The 12,923-nt window shown below is 38.5% G+C and overlaps 1 protein-coding gene and 1 non-coding gene across 2 annotated transcripts in view; both read left to right on the top strand.

Annotated features, from left to right (window-relative positions):
* Positions 1–1,330: 1,330 nt before the first annotated feature.
* The window catches only part of MTFR1 (mitochondrial fission regulator 1), a 16,061-nt gene continuing 4,468 nt past the window's right edge, over positions 1,331–12,923 (top strand). The window contains exons 1-3 of the mRNA XM_010189311.1: positions 1,331–1,463; positions 4,716–4,814; positions 10,305–10,423. Of these exons, the coding sequence (XP_010187613.1) occupies positions 1,398–1,463; positions 4,716–4,814; positions 10,305–10,423 (284 nt within the window). The 5' untranslated portion in view covers positions 1,331–1,397. The remainder of the gene's footprint in view (positions 1,464–4,715; positions 4,815–10,304; positions 10,424–12,923) is intronic.
* TRNAV-AAC lies at positions 7,601–7,673 on the top strand. Its single transcript has one exon. It is a non-coding gene; the product is annotated as a tRNA-Val (tRNA).

Below are 12,923 nucleotides of genomic sequence, written 5' to 3'. Positions count from 1 at the left end.
TCTCCTCTGTTGTTTTTCTTCTAACAATTTCAGTTTCCATTCTATTCTCGTGATGGTTGGTTCACTATTTTTTCTTTTAAGCAACTTCTTTTATCTTACATTTTCATTAGTCCTCCTTTAGCTGATAGTTTAGTAGAGATTAGTAGTTTCTTCCTATAACATCTTGTTAGGAAATGTCTTTTACTTTCTGTGGTGATGAGAAACTAATAGCAACTTTTCTTCTTAAGCCTATCTAAAAAAAATATATAACCGTAGAGTTGCACTGTTCCTGCCAAGTTTCCACAAGAAGCAGGTTCTTACTAAGGAACTGTGAACTGCTGAAAAAAAAACCCCATTTGTAACGGAAACAGTGATGGTTTAACTGTAATGCTTGTGGGCACTTTCAAACAGCAAAGCTTTTCCATCTCCTGACTTTCCAGCTTCCCAACTACCAGTTCCTTGCTGCTATGTTGCTTTAGTCATCACTGTGTGTGTGTGTGTGTGTGTGTGTGTGTGTATATATATATATATATACACACATACACATATATATAGTGGCTTCAGCAACACTGTTGTTCATACTACAAATACATTGCTCAGGGTGATTCAACAGTGTGTTGTTTCTAGCCTGATACACAAAACAAACGTAAACCGAAATCTGTGGCTTCCTTTTTGTTGTTGGTGGCATACATTTCTCAGTGGCATCCAAGTTATGACTGGTGTAGAACACAGTTAAAGAAAAGCTATGCTGTTTTCACTAAAGGAGCAATAAAAACATCTTGATTTAAGCAAATGGTAGTACATATAAATAGACGCAGTTTGAAATCTGTCCAACTTTATAAATAGCTTCAATATTTTCAGGTCCACATCTATGCTATTTCCTGTCATCTTATTGCATTCGTCATTTTTTCCATGTTTCCTTTCTCTCCTCAGCTGTGGGGAAAAAGGAGGGAACAACAAAGCTGTCAGAGAATGTGAATGAAGAGAGGTGATCAGCTTCCTATATTTGTTCCTTTACAGAAATGAGTTTTAAATAGGAGTATGTGCCTTTAATCTTGGTGCCCAGGTGTAGGCACTCCGTAGTGTCCTGTGCTCACTCAGAGTTGTTGAGCACCATCATCTGTCCAAGCTCAAGTGAGCAATCATTTCCCCAGCTTTTTAGTCGTTAACTTTGTGACAGCTTTGATTTCTTAAAACTGACACAAAAAATCTTCGTCACCTGTATTAAGGAAATGCCTTCTGAATGCCTGTGCTTTATAGTTTTAGGAATTGTTTTTTAGGAATGCATACAGCAGTTTATTTCTGTCTATGTTCTAAAATTCTTATGTTCTCTTATTTCAGAAGTACTATGGAACCTCCGCAGCCCTGTAGGTTTGGAAGCCTTAAATCCAGGTTTGGAAAGGCTTTTTCCGTTCCAGATGATTTGCTGGCTTAAGCGCTTAATTAGGATGGCTTTTGAGCAAGTTGGATTAAACATGGAATCAGTAAGTGTTTTAAACTTGCTTTGTCTTTTCAGAAAATCAGGTATAGAAAGCATTTAATTAATTTATTTTAGTTTGTGCTTATCTATTCCAGCCAAATTCTTTAAGTATACTCAATACTTGTATTGATTCTGCATTGCTGAAAAGGTATGAAGTTTATTACTTGGACACTGAAGTATTGAGTAATATATGTGTTAAAAAAACTCATGCAGTTCCTTCTAGCTCTAATAACAAACTGTTTACCTTGTAAACATTGCTTTTCATGCTGGACTTGTATGTGTGGAGATTTGAAAAGCCTCATGAAACTGATGTGATGATAATTGTGCTAAGTTTACCTCTCCTGAAAGTGTTGGAGTGCATGAGAGCAACACAGCTGTGTTCTCTACTGGGGAAAGAGAGGAATGTGCATACATAGCCCTCCTCTTGGGAGAAAGCGTATATAGAGTTTTCTTTGAATGCTTAGCAGAGAGAGAGAGAAATCTACTACACATCAGGTGCTTTGTCACTGGGACCTTTAGGAAGCTATTTTGAGTAGAAGACCTCAATGCAGTAGTCTCTGTGAGATGTCAAAATATTTTCATGTTCTAACAGTGGGGAAATCCTTAAAAGCTACGTGCAGTACTTGGAAGGGTGGTTCTTACTATGGATTATTGTGGTAGAACTTTTTATCAGTCTTGGGAATCTATGGAGAGCAAAATATTTATGCCTTGTAAATTAAAATTGCCAGTAAGAATCTGTATTTTAGGATTTTATTTGGACTTTGATCTGAGATTTCTTGCAGTGTAACTGAAAATTCAAAGTATGACAATGTGTTGGACATTTATGGGTATTATTGTGGTCATTGTCAGCAACAGCTTTCAGCCTAAATGAGGGAAGGAACAAGTTCTTAATCTGTTCCCCCCTCATTCTCTACTTGTATCAAGCTTGTAATAGTGGAATTACATTTCCAAATGCCAGCTGTTCTGGACAATAGCAAGACACTGATGCAATAAGAAGCTATGACTCAGTCGTATTTTGCAGACTTGCTCTGCCAGTGCTTCAAGTCAACAAGAAGTTGTGTGAACTTGGGTAGAGCAGTGCTAAGACTTATTAGCACATCTGAGCAGCGTGCTGAATTTATTTGCGTACCTTGTGACACATCTTGCATGCAGTTTTCTGAAAATATTGTCCTGGCATATGTTGAATTACCAAAACTGAGCCATTGAAAGTTTTGGGGCACCAAACCACTGCTGTTGAACAACCCCAAGGGCATTTGGGCAGCAAATATTTTTGAGGATCTGGGTGCTACTCAACATCTTGTCTGTGGTCTGAGCAAAGTCTAAGCAAGTTTCACCACTTGTTTAAAATGCACTGCATTTATGTTGGTAATCCAGCACATAGTATAGGTTTTTCTGCTGTTGTTAGAGTACTTCTGTAATTATTTAAGCCTTCCCTTGACTATTAGTATTTTTTTCCAATGCAACATTGGTTTGAGGCTATTGCTGACAGACATTAGAAATTCTGACATCAGAATTTGTTGTGAATAGTGAAGCTGAATTGCTGCGGTACTGTTTGTCGGTGACTTTTTCTTGAAGGCTCCTGATCCACCTGCTGTTTGCTCAGACTTACAGACAAACAGCAATGTGATTATCACAAATGTGAAGTCTTTGTTTCTGGCATCTGAAATGCAGAATCAATAGAGTACTCTGCATTGAAAGAAAATGTATTCAGACTTAGCAACATGTTAAGAAAGAGACGGTAATAGAATGGGAAAAAAAAGGGTCTGAGTGGATTAACGGCCAAGTTGCAGCTGAGATGTGAAGATCTAGTGTAGTGCACGTTTATTTTGTCAAAATTGATACATTCCAACAAAGCTCAAGGAAGGAAAGATACTTGTTTAGAAATAGACAGAATGTTTGTGTGAAGTTTCTGAGTTGACATAATCTTGGGATAAATACCATGGAGCATAAAATTTTCTTTTTCATAGAACCTTCACAATCTAAGAGTAGTGTGTATATTTGCTTCGTGTATATTAAAGTGTTATTCAGCTGTGTGTTGTGAAACTCCCACAGCCGCACTACACGAATCACACAGGCCATGTTGCTGTGTCAGATGAGGGTTGTTTCAATATTAATAGCCTGGATTTTATCTAAGTTTTCTTTGTTGGGCAACCTTCTAACAGGATGTTGAGTTTGCTTGAAGCTATGAGCCTTTAAAAACTAAGGTCTCAGTAGTAAATTCGTATCTACAGCCATAAGTAAACACTGGTCAGGTTTTTAAAATTACCATACAGTGTTCTAATTGTTTATTAACAACGTACTCTGTGTTAGAGTCTTCCTATTCTTCTTCTTTGAATTGTTTTTGTTGCCTTTCCCTGTGCTGAAATCTTTCCTACTGCTCTGTGTTGTTTTTATTTTTTTTGCTTGTGTTCTGGCTCATTTTGTAGTATTCTCCTAGGATTAAAGTCTCATTTCATTTTGTACAACTATGCTAAATAGTAGAGCAAACATTCCTGTCATTAAGCACAACAAAAGAAAGCAAATTCAATCCCTGTTAAAAAAACGTAGAAGAAATCTGAATTGCAGTAGAAACAGTTCTGATGAAGCCAGGTGTGTTGAGGTGCTGTAGGCAACTTTCTCTAGGGGAATGTATGGGTTTTTTAGGACAAAGTTTCACTTTTGTATATTTATTTTCCCCCTTTTCCTTTTCTTTGCTCTTTAATTTCACAGTTACATTTTCATGCGTATACTAGCTGGTAGTAATTTTCATTAAGACTGGTAGATACTATTCCTGAGTTAGAAGAGCTCTTAATTAAAAAAGAAACAAGATATTTTGGGATTGATAACTTGATGGATTATTCATGATTGAATGCCTTTTCTTGAAAGCCTTTAAAAAGATGTGTCTGACCCAATGCATATTCTTTGGCTTGAAAATGGACAAATTATGTCTTTGAAGATGCTTCCAACTTTTGAATCCTTCTGTGTTACCTGATTTATCGCTTTGCATTTAAACTTAATGCAAAGTGCGTCTTGAATTTAAAGAGCCACATCTGTGTTGTAACGAAAGAAACAAATTTTGTGCCAATTTGGGTGTGGAATGTAAGGAGTTCACTGATACACTGACATTTGTCTATATATCATATTCTATTCTAGCATGAAAGGAATAACTTTAAATATGTTTGGCACAAGCATAGTATGGAAGGATAAGGGAAAACTATTCCAATATGGTATGAAAATCAATTACCTAACAGCTGCCTTCTTTTTCTTTCCCATCTAGGTGCTTTGGTCGAGCAAGCCTTACGGTTCATCTCGAAGTATTGTAAGAAAAATTGGTACTAACCTCTCTCTTATACAGTGTCCAAGAGTTCAGTTTCAGGTAGGTATTCTCAACAGTTTATCAGTATAGTGAAACAAATATTATAAAGGGATTTGCTCTTGTATCAAAACATTTTAAGCAAATATGCAGTTCATGTAAATACGTGACTAGAGGGTGTGTAAAAGCAAAATATGATAAACTGGGCACATAGGAGAATAAGCTTACTTCAGTTCTTCCCACTTCCAGTTCAGGTATTTTCTCAAATATGGATTCTTCAGCTTCTGTACTGCCTAAAATCTGAATCCATGTTGCTGTAACACACATAATGAAACTTTGAAACACATTCTTTTCCTAAGGAAATTGCAACTTCTAAAATGAGGCAATACAGTATTAGAAAGTTATTGGAAAAAATATATTCATAAGTGAGAAAAATGTTTGCTACTTAGTTCTACAATCAGTATTTACAAGGTAGGCTGAAGAGGCATGTAAAGTTGAACAGTGTTACTAAAACATATTTGGGAAAATAAATAACTTTATCAGAAAGTTAAAAATCAGTAACAAGATAACATGAGTAGCCTGTTTGCTTTTATTTTAAATGCAAGGCTAGCACTGCATAGGTGAAAGGGGAACATCAGTTCTGTGCAGCATTCTGTCTTGTTTGCTTTTGAGTTCAACTGAATGTAGTGGGAGGGTAAAGAGCGAGGGTAAAAGCTTCAGGAGGAGGAAACCCTGGCTTTTTATAACAAGTCTTTCAGGAACAGATGGGAAAATGGAAGCTGTTACACATATTCTCTTCAACTCTGTCTGTGTTAGGGATAGGGGGTGGGTATAGAACTGGAGAAATTTAGTGTTTGAAACTCAAGCAAAGAAGAATGTTTCTTCCACCAAGCGAGGGAGGGGAACATAAAGGTGAATAGTGGGAATCATCACTCACAGGAAGACAAAGTAATTTTCACACAGCTTCATTTTTCACTGTTTAAATTAATTTCTTTATGCTATACAAAATGTATGAACAATATTTAGACTTAAAATTACAATAGCAAAACCGGAGAATTCAAACTACCGTAGAAGTCTTTTTGGAGTGATAGCAAAAGCCATGCTAAGATTTTTTTTTCCCCTCTGAAATAATTACATTGAGAACCTGGCTGGGAGGGCAGCCATCTCCCACTGCTGGTGGCTTGGTGAAATATGGAAAAAAAATATATACGTTGTGGAAGTAGGAATTTGTGCAGGTGAGAAGGACAACAAAAAGACATGCTGGATTTGAACTTTTGGATAGATAATTAATAGTGGTTATGCCAGCTATAAGGCTCCCTGTGCCTCAGATTTGAAAGTAAGCGAAATCTTCCTATAATTTCTGACTTTCTGTATAGTAAAGGCCATACAAGGGAAGATGATGCTCATTTGCTGATAGTTTGTCAAATACTGCCTTCTCTTAATAGGGTGCATAAAAGAAGACATTTCTGTTTTCTGTACTTGCAAAAAGCTGTCAGGTACATCTGTTCCTGAATATTTTTAGTGTTGAAATAAAAATATGTATATGTCCTCCTCTGAATTCTGTGTTAGAATAACTAAAATATTTGCCTTTTTTCCCCTCTTAAAGAAACATTCTGTCAGCTGTGCTTAGACTTTATGCACGCTAAGTATAAACATTCATCTTCTATTAGACGAAAGGGAAGGATCCTAGAAATAGAAGTAACATTGTCAGGAGTGATTGAATTAGGATATGAATTTCAACATTTGGGCCTTGAAACAGATGAAAATGTGTATGTTTTATGCAGGCTTTAAACTATTTTAATATATAAACTGCTGACTGTGTAAAAGTGTGATGCTAACATCTGTTTTTTATGTCTTTATCTCAGCATTAAGATTCTATAGTAAAGTTCAATACGGGTCTCGATTGGTTTTTATGCTGATGCAACTGAAACTTTCCTATAGCTGTCTCTTCCTCTTTCTTTTCTTGCCAGCTTTAGCTATATTATGAAAGGACCATGCACTGCACCTTGCTGTAAGTCACTTTATTTAAAAAACAAAGCAAACCTTACTTGCCTCATCTGAGGGTGCATGTATATCATCAGTGTTTCTAACTTCATCTGAGAGCAACAAACTTTCCACAGGCCTTCATTTTCCTTACAATAAGTGGATAAGAGATACTGAAAGAATATCTGTTACGTTTATTCTTTCATCTCTCATTACATGCTTTTGTTCAGTTTGTCTGAAAAAGAAGAGCAGTAGCCTAACGTTTTGATTTTCGAGGACTACTGACTGTTGTAGTATCTGTGTCTGTGCATTCTGCCGTAGTCAACATATAAATTAATTGCTAAATGCTCCTTATGTATTTAGTAAGTGGTAGCAAAGGTTACCTTATACACTCTGTATGGCATGAACAAATGAAAACAGCTCGTGTAGTTCTTTTGTATGTCATATTTTTTAGATTTTCTGTAGTCTTTAGAACAAAGCAGACTTGCCAACATATCCTACGTAGATTCAACCAAACCTAAAATACTGTCTCTCGAGATAACATCCTTCTGCTGCAGCATCTCTGTTCTAGTCCTGTGCTTCTCCTGTTTGTCTGATGGAAACCTGATGATAATTCAGTAGAAGTCTCCTAAGGAATTAGCGTGCATGTAACAAACGTCAGAATTTACTGGGCTACTTAGAAAAGTCCTAGCAAGTTTGTCTTACTTGAAGAAGTATTTCCAAATGTTTAATATCTAACTGTATTCATAATGTGCACTTTTTTGAGTTTTTATTCTGTCCTTAAATGTATAAATGTGTTTGTTCTGCTTTCTAGTTCCTGGAGCAGACAAAAAGCAGGATCCTGCTTGGACACTGTTCTAAGCAGCGTTTCCGTAGTGTAGTGGTTATCACGTTCGCCTAACACGCGAAAGGTCCCCGGTTCGAAACCGGGCGGAAACACTGGCGAGGCTGCCTGTTTTTGGCAGATGGGCCACGATTCTCTATGTATCCCTTTCAGTTCCAGATGTTATATGATTCTGACATCAGCCAAAACAGTACAGTGGGTGTAGTTTTTCTTCAGAAATTCATGCATGTACAGTACAGTGTGTGTAGTTTTTCTTCAGAAATTCATGCATGTGGGTCTGAAACCCACAGGCGTGCGTGTGTGTGTGTGTGTGCAGCATATGTGCACTCTGAAATAGGCAAAAAAAAGCCTGTGAAGGAGGAAGCAGGGTAAGCAACTCATTTTCAAAGCAAAGCAGGCTACTTTCACTGTTTCATTCAGTTCCTGCCATCCACTGGAATTGAGCCTCTGTTTGCAGCTCTGTTCTCCATCTCAGGTGCTGGCAGAGCAGTTGTCCAACTTTTCTTCAGCTGAGATTGGCTGGAAGAATAGGGTATTCACGCAGAGGTGTTTAAGCATAATTCTACAGACAGAAAAAGGTTTTAAGAGATAGGTGTTGGCTTTTAACCTTTAAATTGAAGTAAAAATCTTGCGTTAATTTGAAATTCAAAATCCACTGCTGTGGACAGCCTTGTTTTTAGGGATGGAGAGAAGAAATACCTGTATATGGGGTAACAGAAGGCTTGCTACTAAATGTTGGGTTAGAAGTTATTTATCTCACAATGCAGGAAGCCTGGCAGTGGTAAATGCATTCCTTACTGTTGATTTATAAAAATATTTTTGGTGCAAGTATGTGTAGTGCCTTTATTTAAATGTGGCTTCAGTCTTTTAATGGTAATAGTTCTTCAAGTGGCCATTACCATCGGGAAAATCTGTATCGCCTGCAAGAGGTGGCTGATGTGTTACAAATTTTTTAAATTGCCATCAACATGAATACAGATGCTGTGGTCATGAAAATTCCTCTTTATTTTAAAAAAGAAAAAAGCCAAGGAAATGTCAAACAATGAAAATCCTAACACGCATTATAGTATTCTCTAGACTGTTTTAAAGAGAGGCAGGCTGTGATGGTATTAGGCACAACTGTTAATGTGATAAGCATATTACCATCTGTGCTGATGCTACCTGGAAAAAACCCTGTTGTTTCCAAATGATCTGGTGGTGCCAATACACACTCCTGGGAGCTGTGATAAAGGCTCACATACAAGTTGTGAAAATGTGAGGTGAAGATGTCTAATCTCGATTTCCAAAGCTGTTTGTAACAACTTCTGGGGAAAAAACCAACCCCAGACCCACAATTTCTGTCTTCCTGGGACTTGTGTATCAAAGGCTACAACGAAAGTATCTGTTCTTCAGAAATGCTTTCACCTCATGCAGACTGCAGTCCTACTGTGATAGGTCTGCTGCAAATTCAGGTTAATACCAACATTTCAGAGTTGCTGCTACGTAATAGTTGCCTCTTACAGAGGTGAGGTGCCTTGAAAATTGACCTAAGTGCTAACAGGCAGCATCAAAGTCGTCTTCACAGACTCTTGCATGCTACCACCATTCTCTGTCAATATTTCTGGTTGCTTGGCTGCTAGCAGCAGCAGGCAACACTTAAACAGCTGCAAGGACTAATGTGCAGATTGGGCCTGTGGATGGTATGTAATACAAGCAAAAGAGGTGGCGTAGTTGCTTTGGAGATAAGAAACTCAAGGTGAACAGGAGAAATTACTGGAAGACATTTTGGTAGCTTTTATCAGATACTGAGATACTGAGACCAGGCTGCTCAGTGGCTGAGTACACGTGCCCCTGTGTAACCCGGGGAAGCAGCCACTGTTTCGAAGGAGATTTGAAACCATTTTGTGTATTTGTGACTATGGAGCACGTGTTGATGGTCCGAACAGTTTTTCAAATCTCCATTCAGGTCACTTCACTGTAAATCTAGGGAAGGTTCTGGTCTCTGGAGCCTTGCTCACCTTTGGCTTCAGAAAGCTGTAAAGCTAATGGCAGAACCATGCTGGGAAATGGTCGATTTGTTTGGCACGCTGTAAATGAGACTGTTAGCAAATAGTGTGTTCCGTTATGATTGCATCCTACCTCTCACTCAAAGTCTTTGTGATTACTGAGCTAGTAGAAATGACTTCTTTGTTTTTTAATTTATTTTCCCCTGTGTGGTGCACACACTTCTTGTGCAGAAATTCTGAAGTTGTAGGGGAAGGGAAACACATTTGAACAGAATTTCACTTTCAAAATAATACTAAATCAGAGCAAACACACGTAAGAAGTATTAGTAGCCTTAATGTCTTTATTACCTACTGATCATGAATATAATTTAAAAGCATATTATTTAAGTTAATATAGCAAGCTAGTTGAGAATGTTGATGTTTGTCTTTAAGGTAACACTTTGCATTGTATTTTCAGTGTTCAGTAGTGTCATGTGATAGTAGATGTAGTTAGCCGTGAACTTTAAAAACAAAAATAGTTTCTGTAAAGTGTTCAGAAGTGTAGATTGAATAGTTTGAAGTCAGTGAAATGGTTCTGGATGAAGCCCAGGACAGAAATGTGTATGCTAAATCTACAGGTGTGTTTTGTGCACGTATGTGTTAATAGTTATGTGTAGCCTCACTAAAAGTATGGGTTAAATAACTGTGACATGGGCTGGGAACAGTGACTCTAAAACCTTCAATCTTGTCTTTAAAATCTAGCTTACTTCCCATGCCACAGAAGGAAACCATCCTAATCAACTTCGAGAGGATGCCGTGGCCTCCTTTGCAGATGTGGGATGGGTTGCTCAAGAAGGTGGTGAAGTCTCTACGAGGCTCAGGTACGCTCCTCCAATTTTCTCTGTGAACTTCTGAACTGAGAGGAAGAAATGTCGTTTCTCTCCAGTGGGAATCTGCTGTGCATTGCAGTAATTGGAGAGCACTTGAAAACAGGGAGAAGAGAGAGGGAGCAGTGATGGAAAAGGTAGAATCTGAGAAGCAGTAGTAGAGGTTACACTAACAGGATTATGGAGGAAAGACAGGTTTGAGGACATGTAGGAGATTGGCTTTATACAGAGAAGGTTGTGGGTTTTATTTATTTATTGAAAAGAATTGCATGTGATGGTAAATGTCTGCTGTGGTACAGCACAATGGCTTACAGTGATTCTTCTGAGTGGTGGACTGCAAGGCTTCCTAGCTGGCAGCAATGGTAATTATAACAATCCAATAATTGCACATTGTTTATCACCTTTCTGGTTAAGGCTCTACAGTCTGCTAAAGGCAACTAAAAAATAAGGTTTATGTTTTGTCTTTAATCGTGATGACGAAAACTGGCAGGGAAGCATGCGAGCACCTGTGTCCCAAATGATGCGGTAGGTGCTGTTGTGTTGGACAGAGTCCACAAATAGCCCTGTAACTGCATGAAGCAGCTTGGCTGAAGTGGTGCAGGTCTCTATCCCAGCCTACCCAAATTCTGCTCAGACAGGGCAGAAACAAAGGTACAGCTTGGTAGTGCAGAGGAAGTTTTGAACAAACTTAACCTTCCAGAGAAAGGCACAGATTGTTGGCTTCAGACCTTACTGGAGGATACTGTTCTGAATTTAAAAGCATGAAATAGGTTGGTAATGACCTAGATGTCCTCCGCAGTGAAGCTTTGCATAACAAACATTCTGGCAGTGCCACATTAATCTCACAAACTCAGAGGGGAGCCGCAGAAATCAGCACTTGTTTGGGAAACACTATTTGTAAAGTATATTTGATGCAAAGGAAATTAACTGGCCAATACTACTTTTGCTTGCAGAGAAACATTTTGTTTAAGGATTGAGCTGTAAAGCTGTTACATTTAATGGAGACAACAGGGAGAACAGCGCTGTGGTGCTTCAAAGATCCCGTTACGAAAGATGTAGGACTTGCATATTTGCTGAGAAGTCTGCATGTGGAGGGGGAAGTGGGACAGATGGATGTGGGATGGGACTAAAATAATCTTGCAGATATATAATGACCTTAAGGCAAACAGCTTGTAATGGAGCACGGTGAGTGAATTACATAGCAAATACGAGTATTTCAATGTGCAGAGTTTAATACGTGTGTGCCCAGTATTATGTGGTGGAGCCAGCATGCATTAGGTGTTTTCCAGGCATTTGAAAGTCTCTGTTTCAACAAGATCACATAGTTAAATATATATTCACTATATAATTCAGTGAACAGTCTTGCAGATGTAATTTTTTCTGCGAATGCAGTTTCATAGAGGAAGCAACTAAATGACAAATCATTTTTCCCTTACCCCTGCTAGAGCAGTAGTGACAACTCGGGCGCAGTGCATTTTTCCACAGTGTTAAATTCCAATGAAGGCATTTCCTTAAAACACCATTGCTGCTCTGAGCAGAAAACACCCTTTGTTCAGTTATTGCGCTCCTTTCAAGCGTTGTTAGAGATCAGGTTTTAAAGGGCAGAGTGACCACTGGCTCCTACCCTCCTTATTTAGGGAAAGCGCCTCCTTAGATTTAGATGCTTTCTGTTGCTATCTAGATAGCAATGCCTAACTTTTCACATCCTTGATAATCCATTCTGTTTGATCAAATTTCTGCAAGTTGTGCCGATGTTTTCTGTTGGCGTCACGAAAGGCTCCATTTATATTTAATCCCATATTGGGGTGGTCAGAGCACAGGGTTTGTTCTCGCCTCAAATGCTGGCTCTTGCTTTATGTCTGCACAGCTGCAGATCTAACGCGATGCACGTCCAGAGCAGCTTAACCCACGCGTGCAGCGCGGTGGGGCTCTGCAGCTGCGTTAGTCTGGAGCCATTCTGCACATTTTGAAGAGTCGTATGACTCGCCACTCTTCTTACTCTCATGTTTGAATAAATAATAAAATCCTGACCTGCCTTGGAATTTTTGGGATTGAAGTTAAGGAGGACTGAGGCCATATTTTGCAGTTATATTTATGGTAATCTGTTGTTATTAATCTTTTATCAATTCTACTTACAGAGTCATAGAGTAGTTTGGGTTGGAAGGGACCTTTAAAGGTCATCTACTCCCAGCTCCCACCACAATGAGCAGGAACTTCTTCAACTAGATCAGGTTGCTCAGATACTTGAGATCAACTGTTTAAAATGTTGGTGTCTTCAGTAGATACAACTGTTTGTAAGTGCTTATTTGGCTGCAGATGCTCAGTGATGTCTCTGTTTAACATTGCTTGAACTTTGGTGGGTAATAGAGGAAGGCAACAGAGCTGCATTTTCTTGCTCTTGTGAGAGAGAGGAGGGAAGCTTACGGACTCTTTAAAACTGTGTGAAGGTTTCCTTCCCATAGTTTTATTTATTGTGTTAGGAAAGCAGATGTAA

Source organism: Mesitornis unicolor, unplaced genomic scaffold (genome assembly GCF_000695765.1).
Source record: "Mesitornis unicolor isolate BGI_N332 unplaced genomic scaffold, ASM69576v1 scaffold32247, whole genome shotgun sequence".
Classification (NCBI taxonomy): Eukaryota; Metazoa; Chordata; class Aves; order Mesitornithiformes; family Mesitornithidae; genus Mesitornis; species Mesitornis unicolor.
The sequence above is the reverse complement of the archived record's forward strand: the minus strand, read 5'-3'. Positions and strand labels throughout refer to the sequence as shown.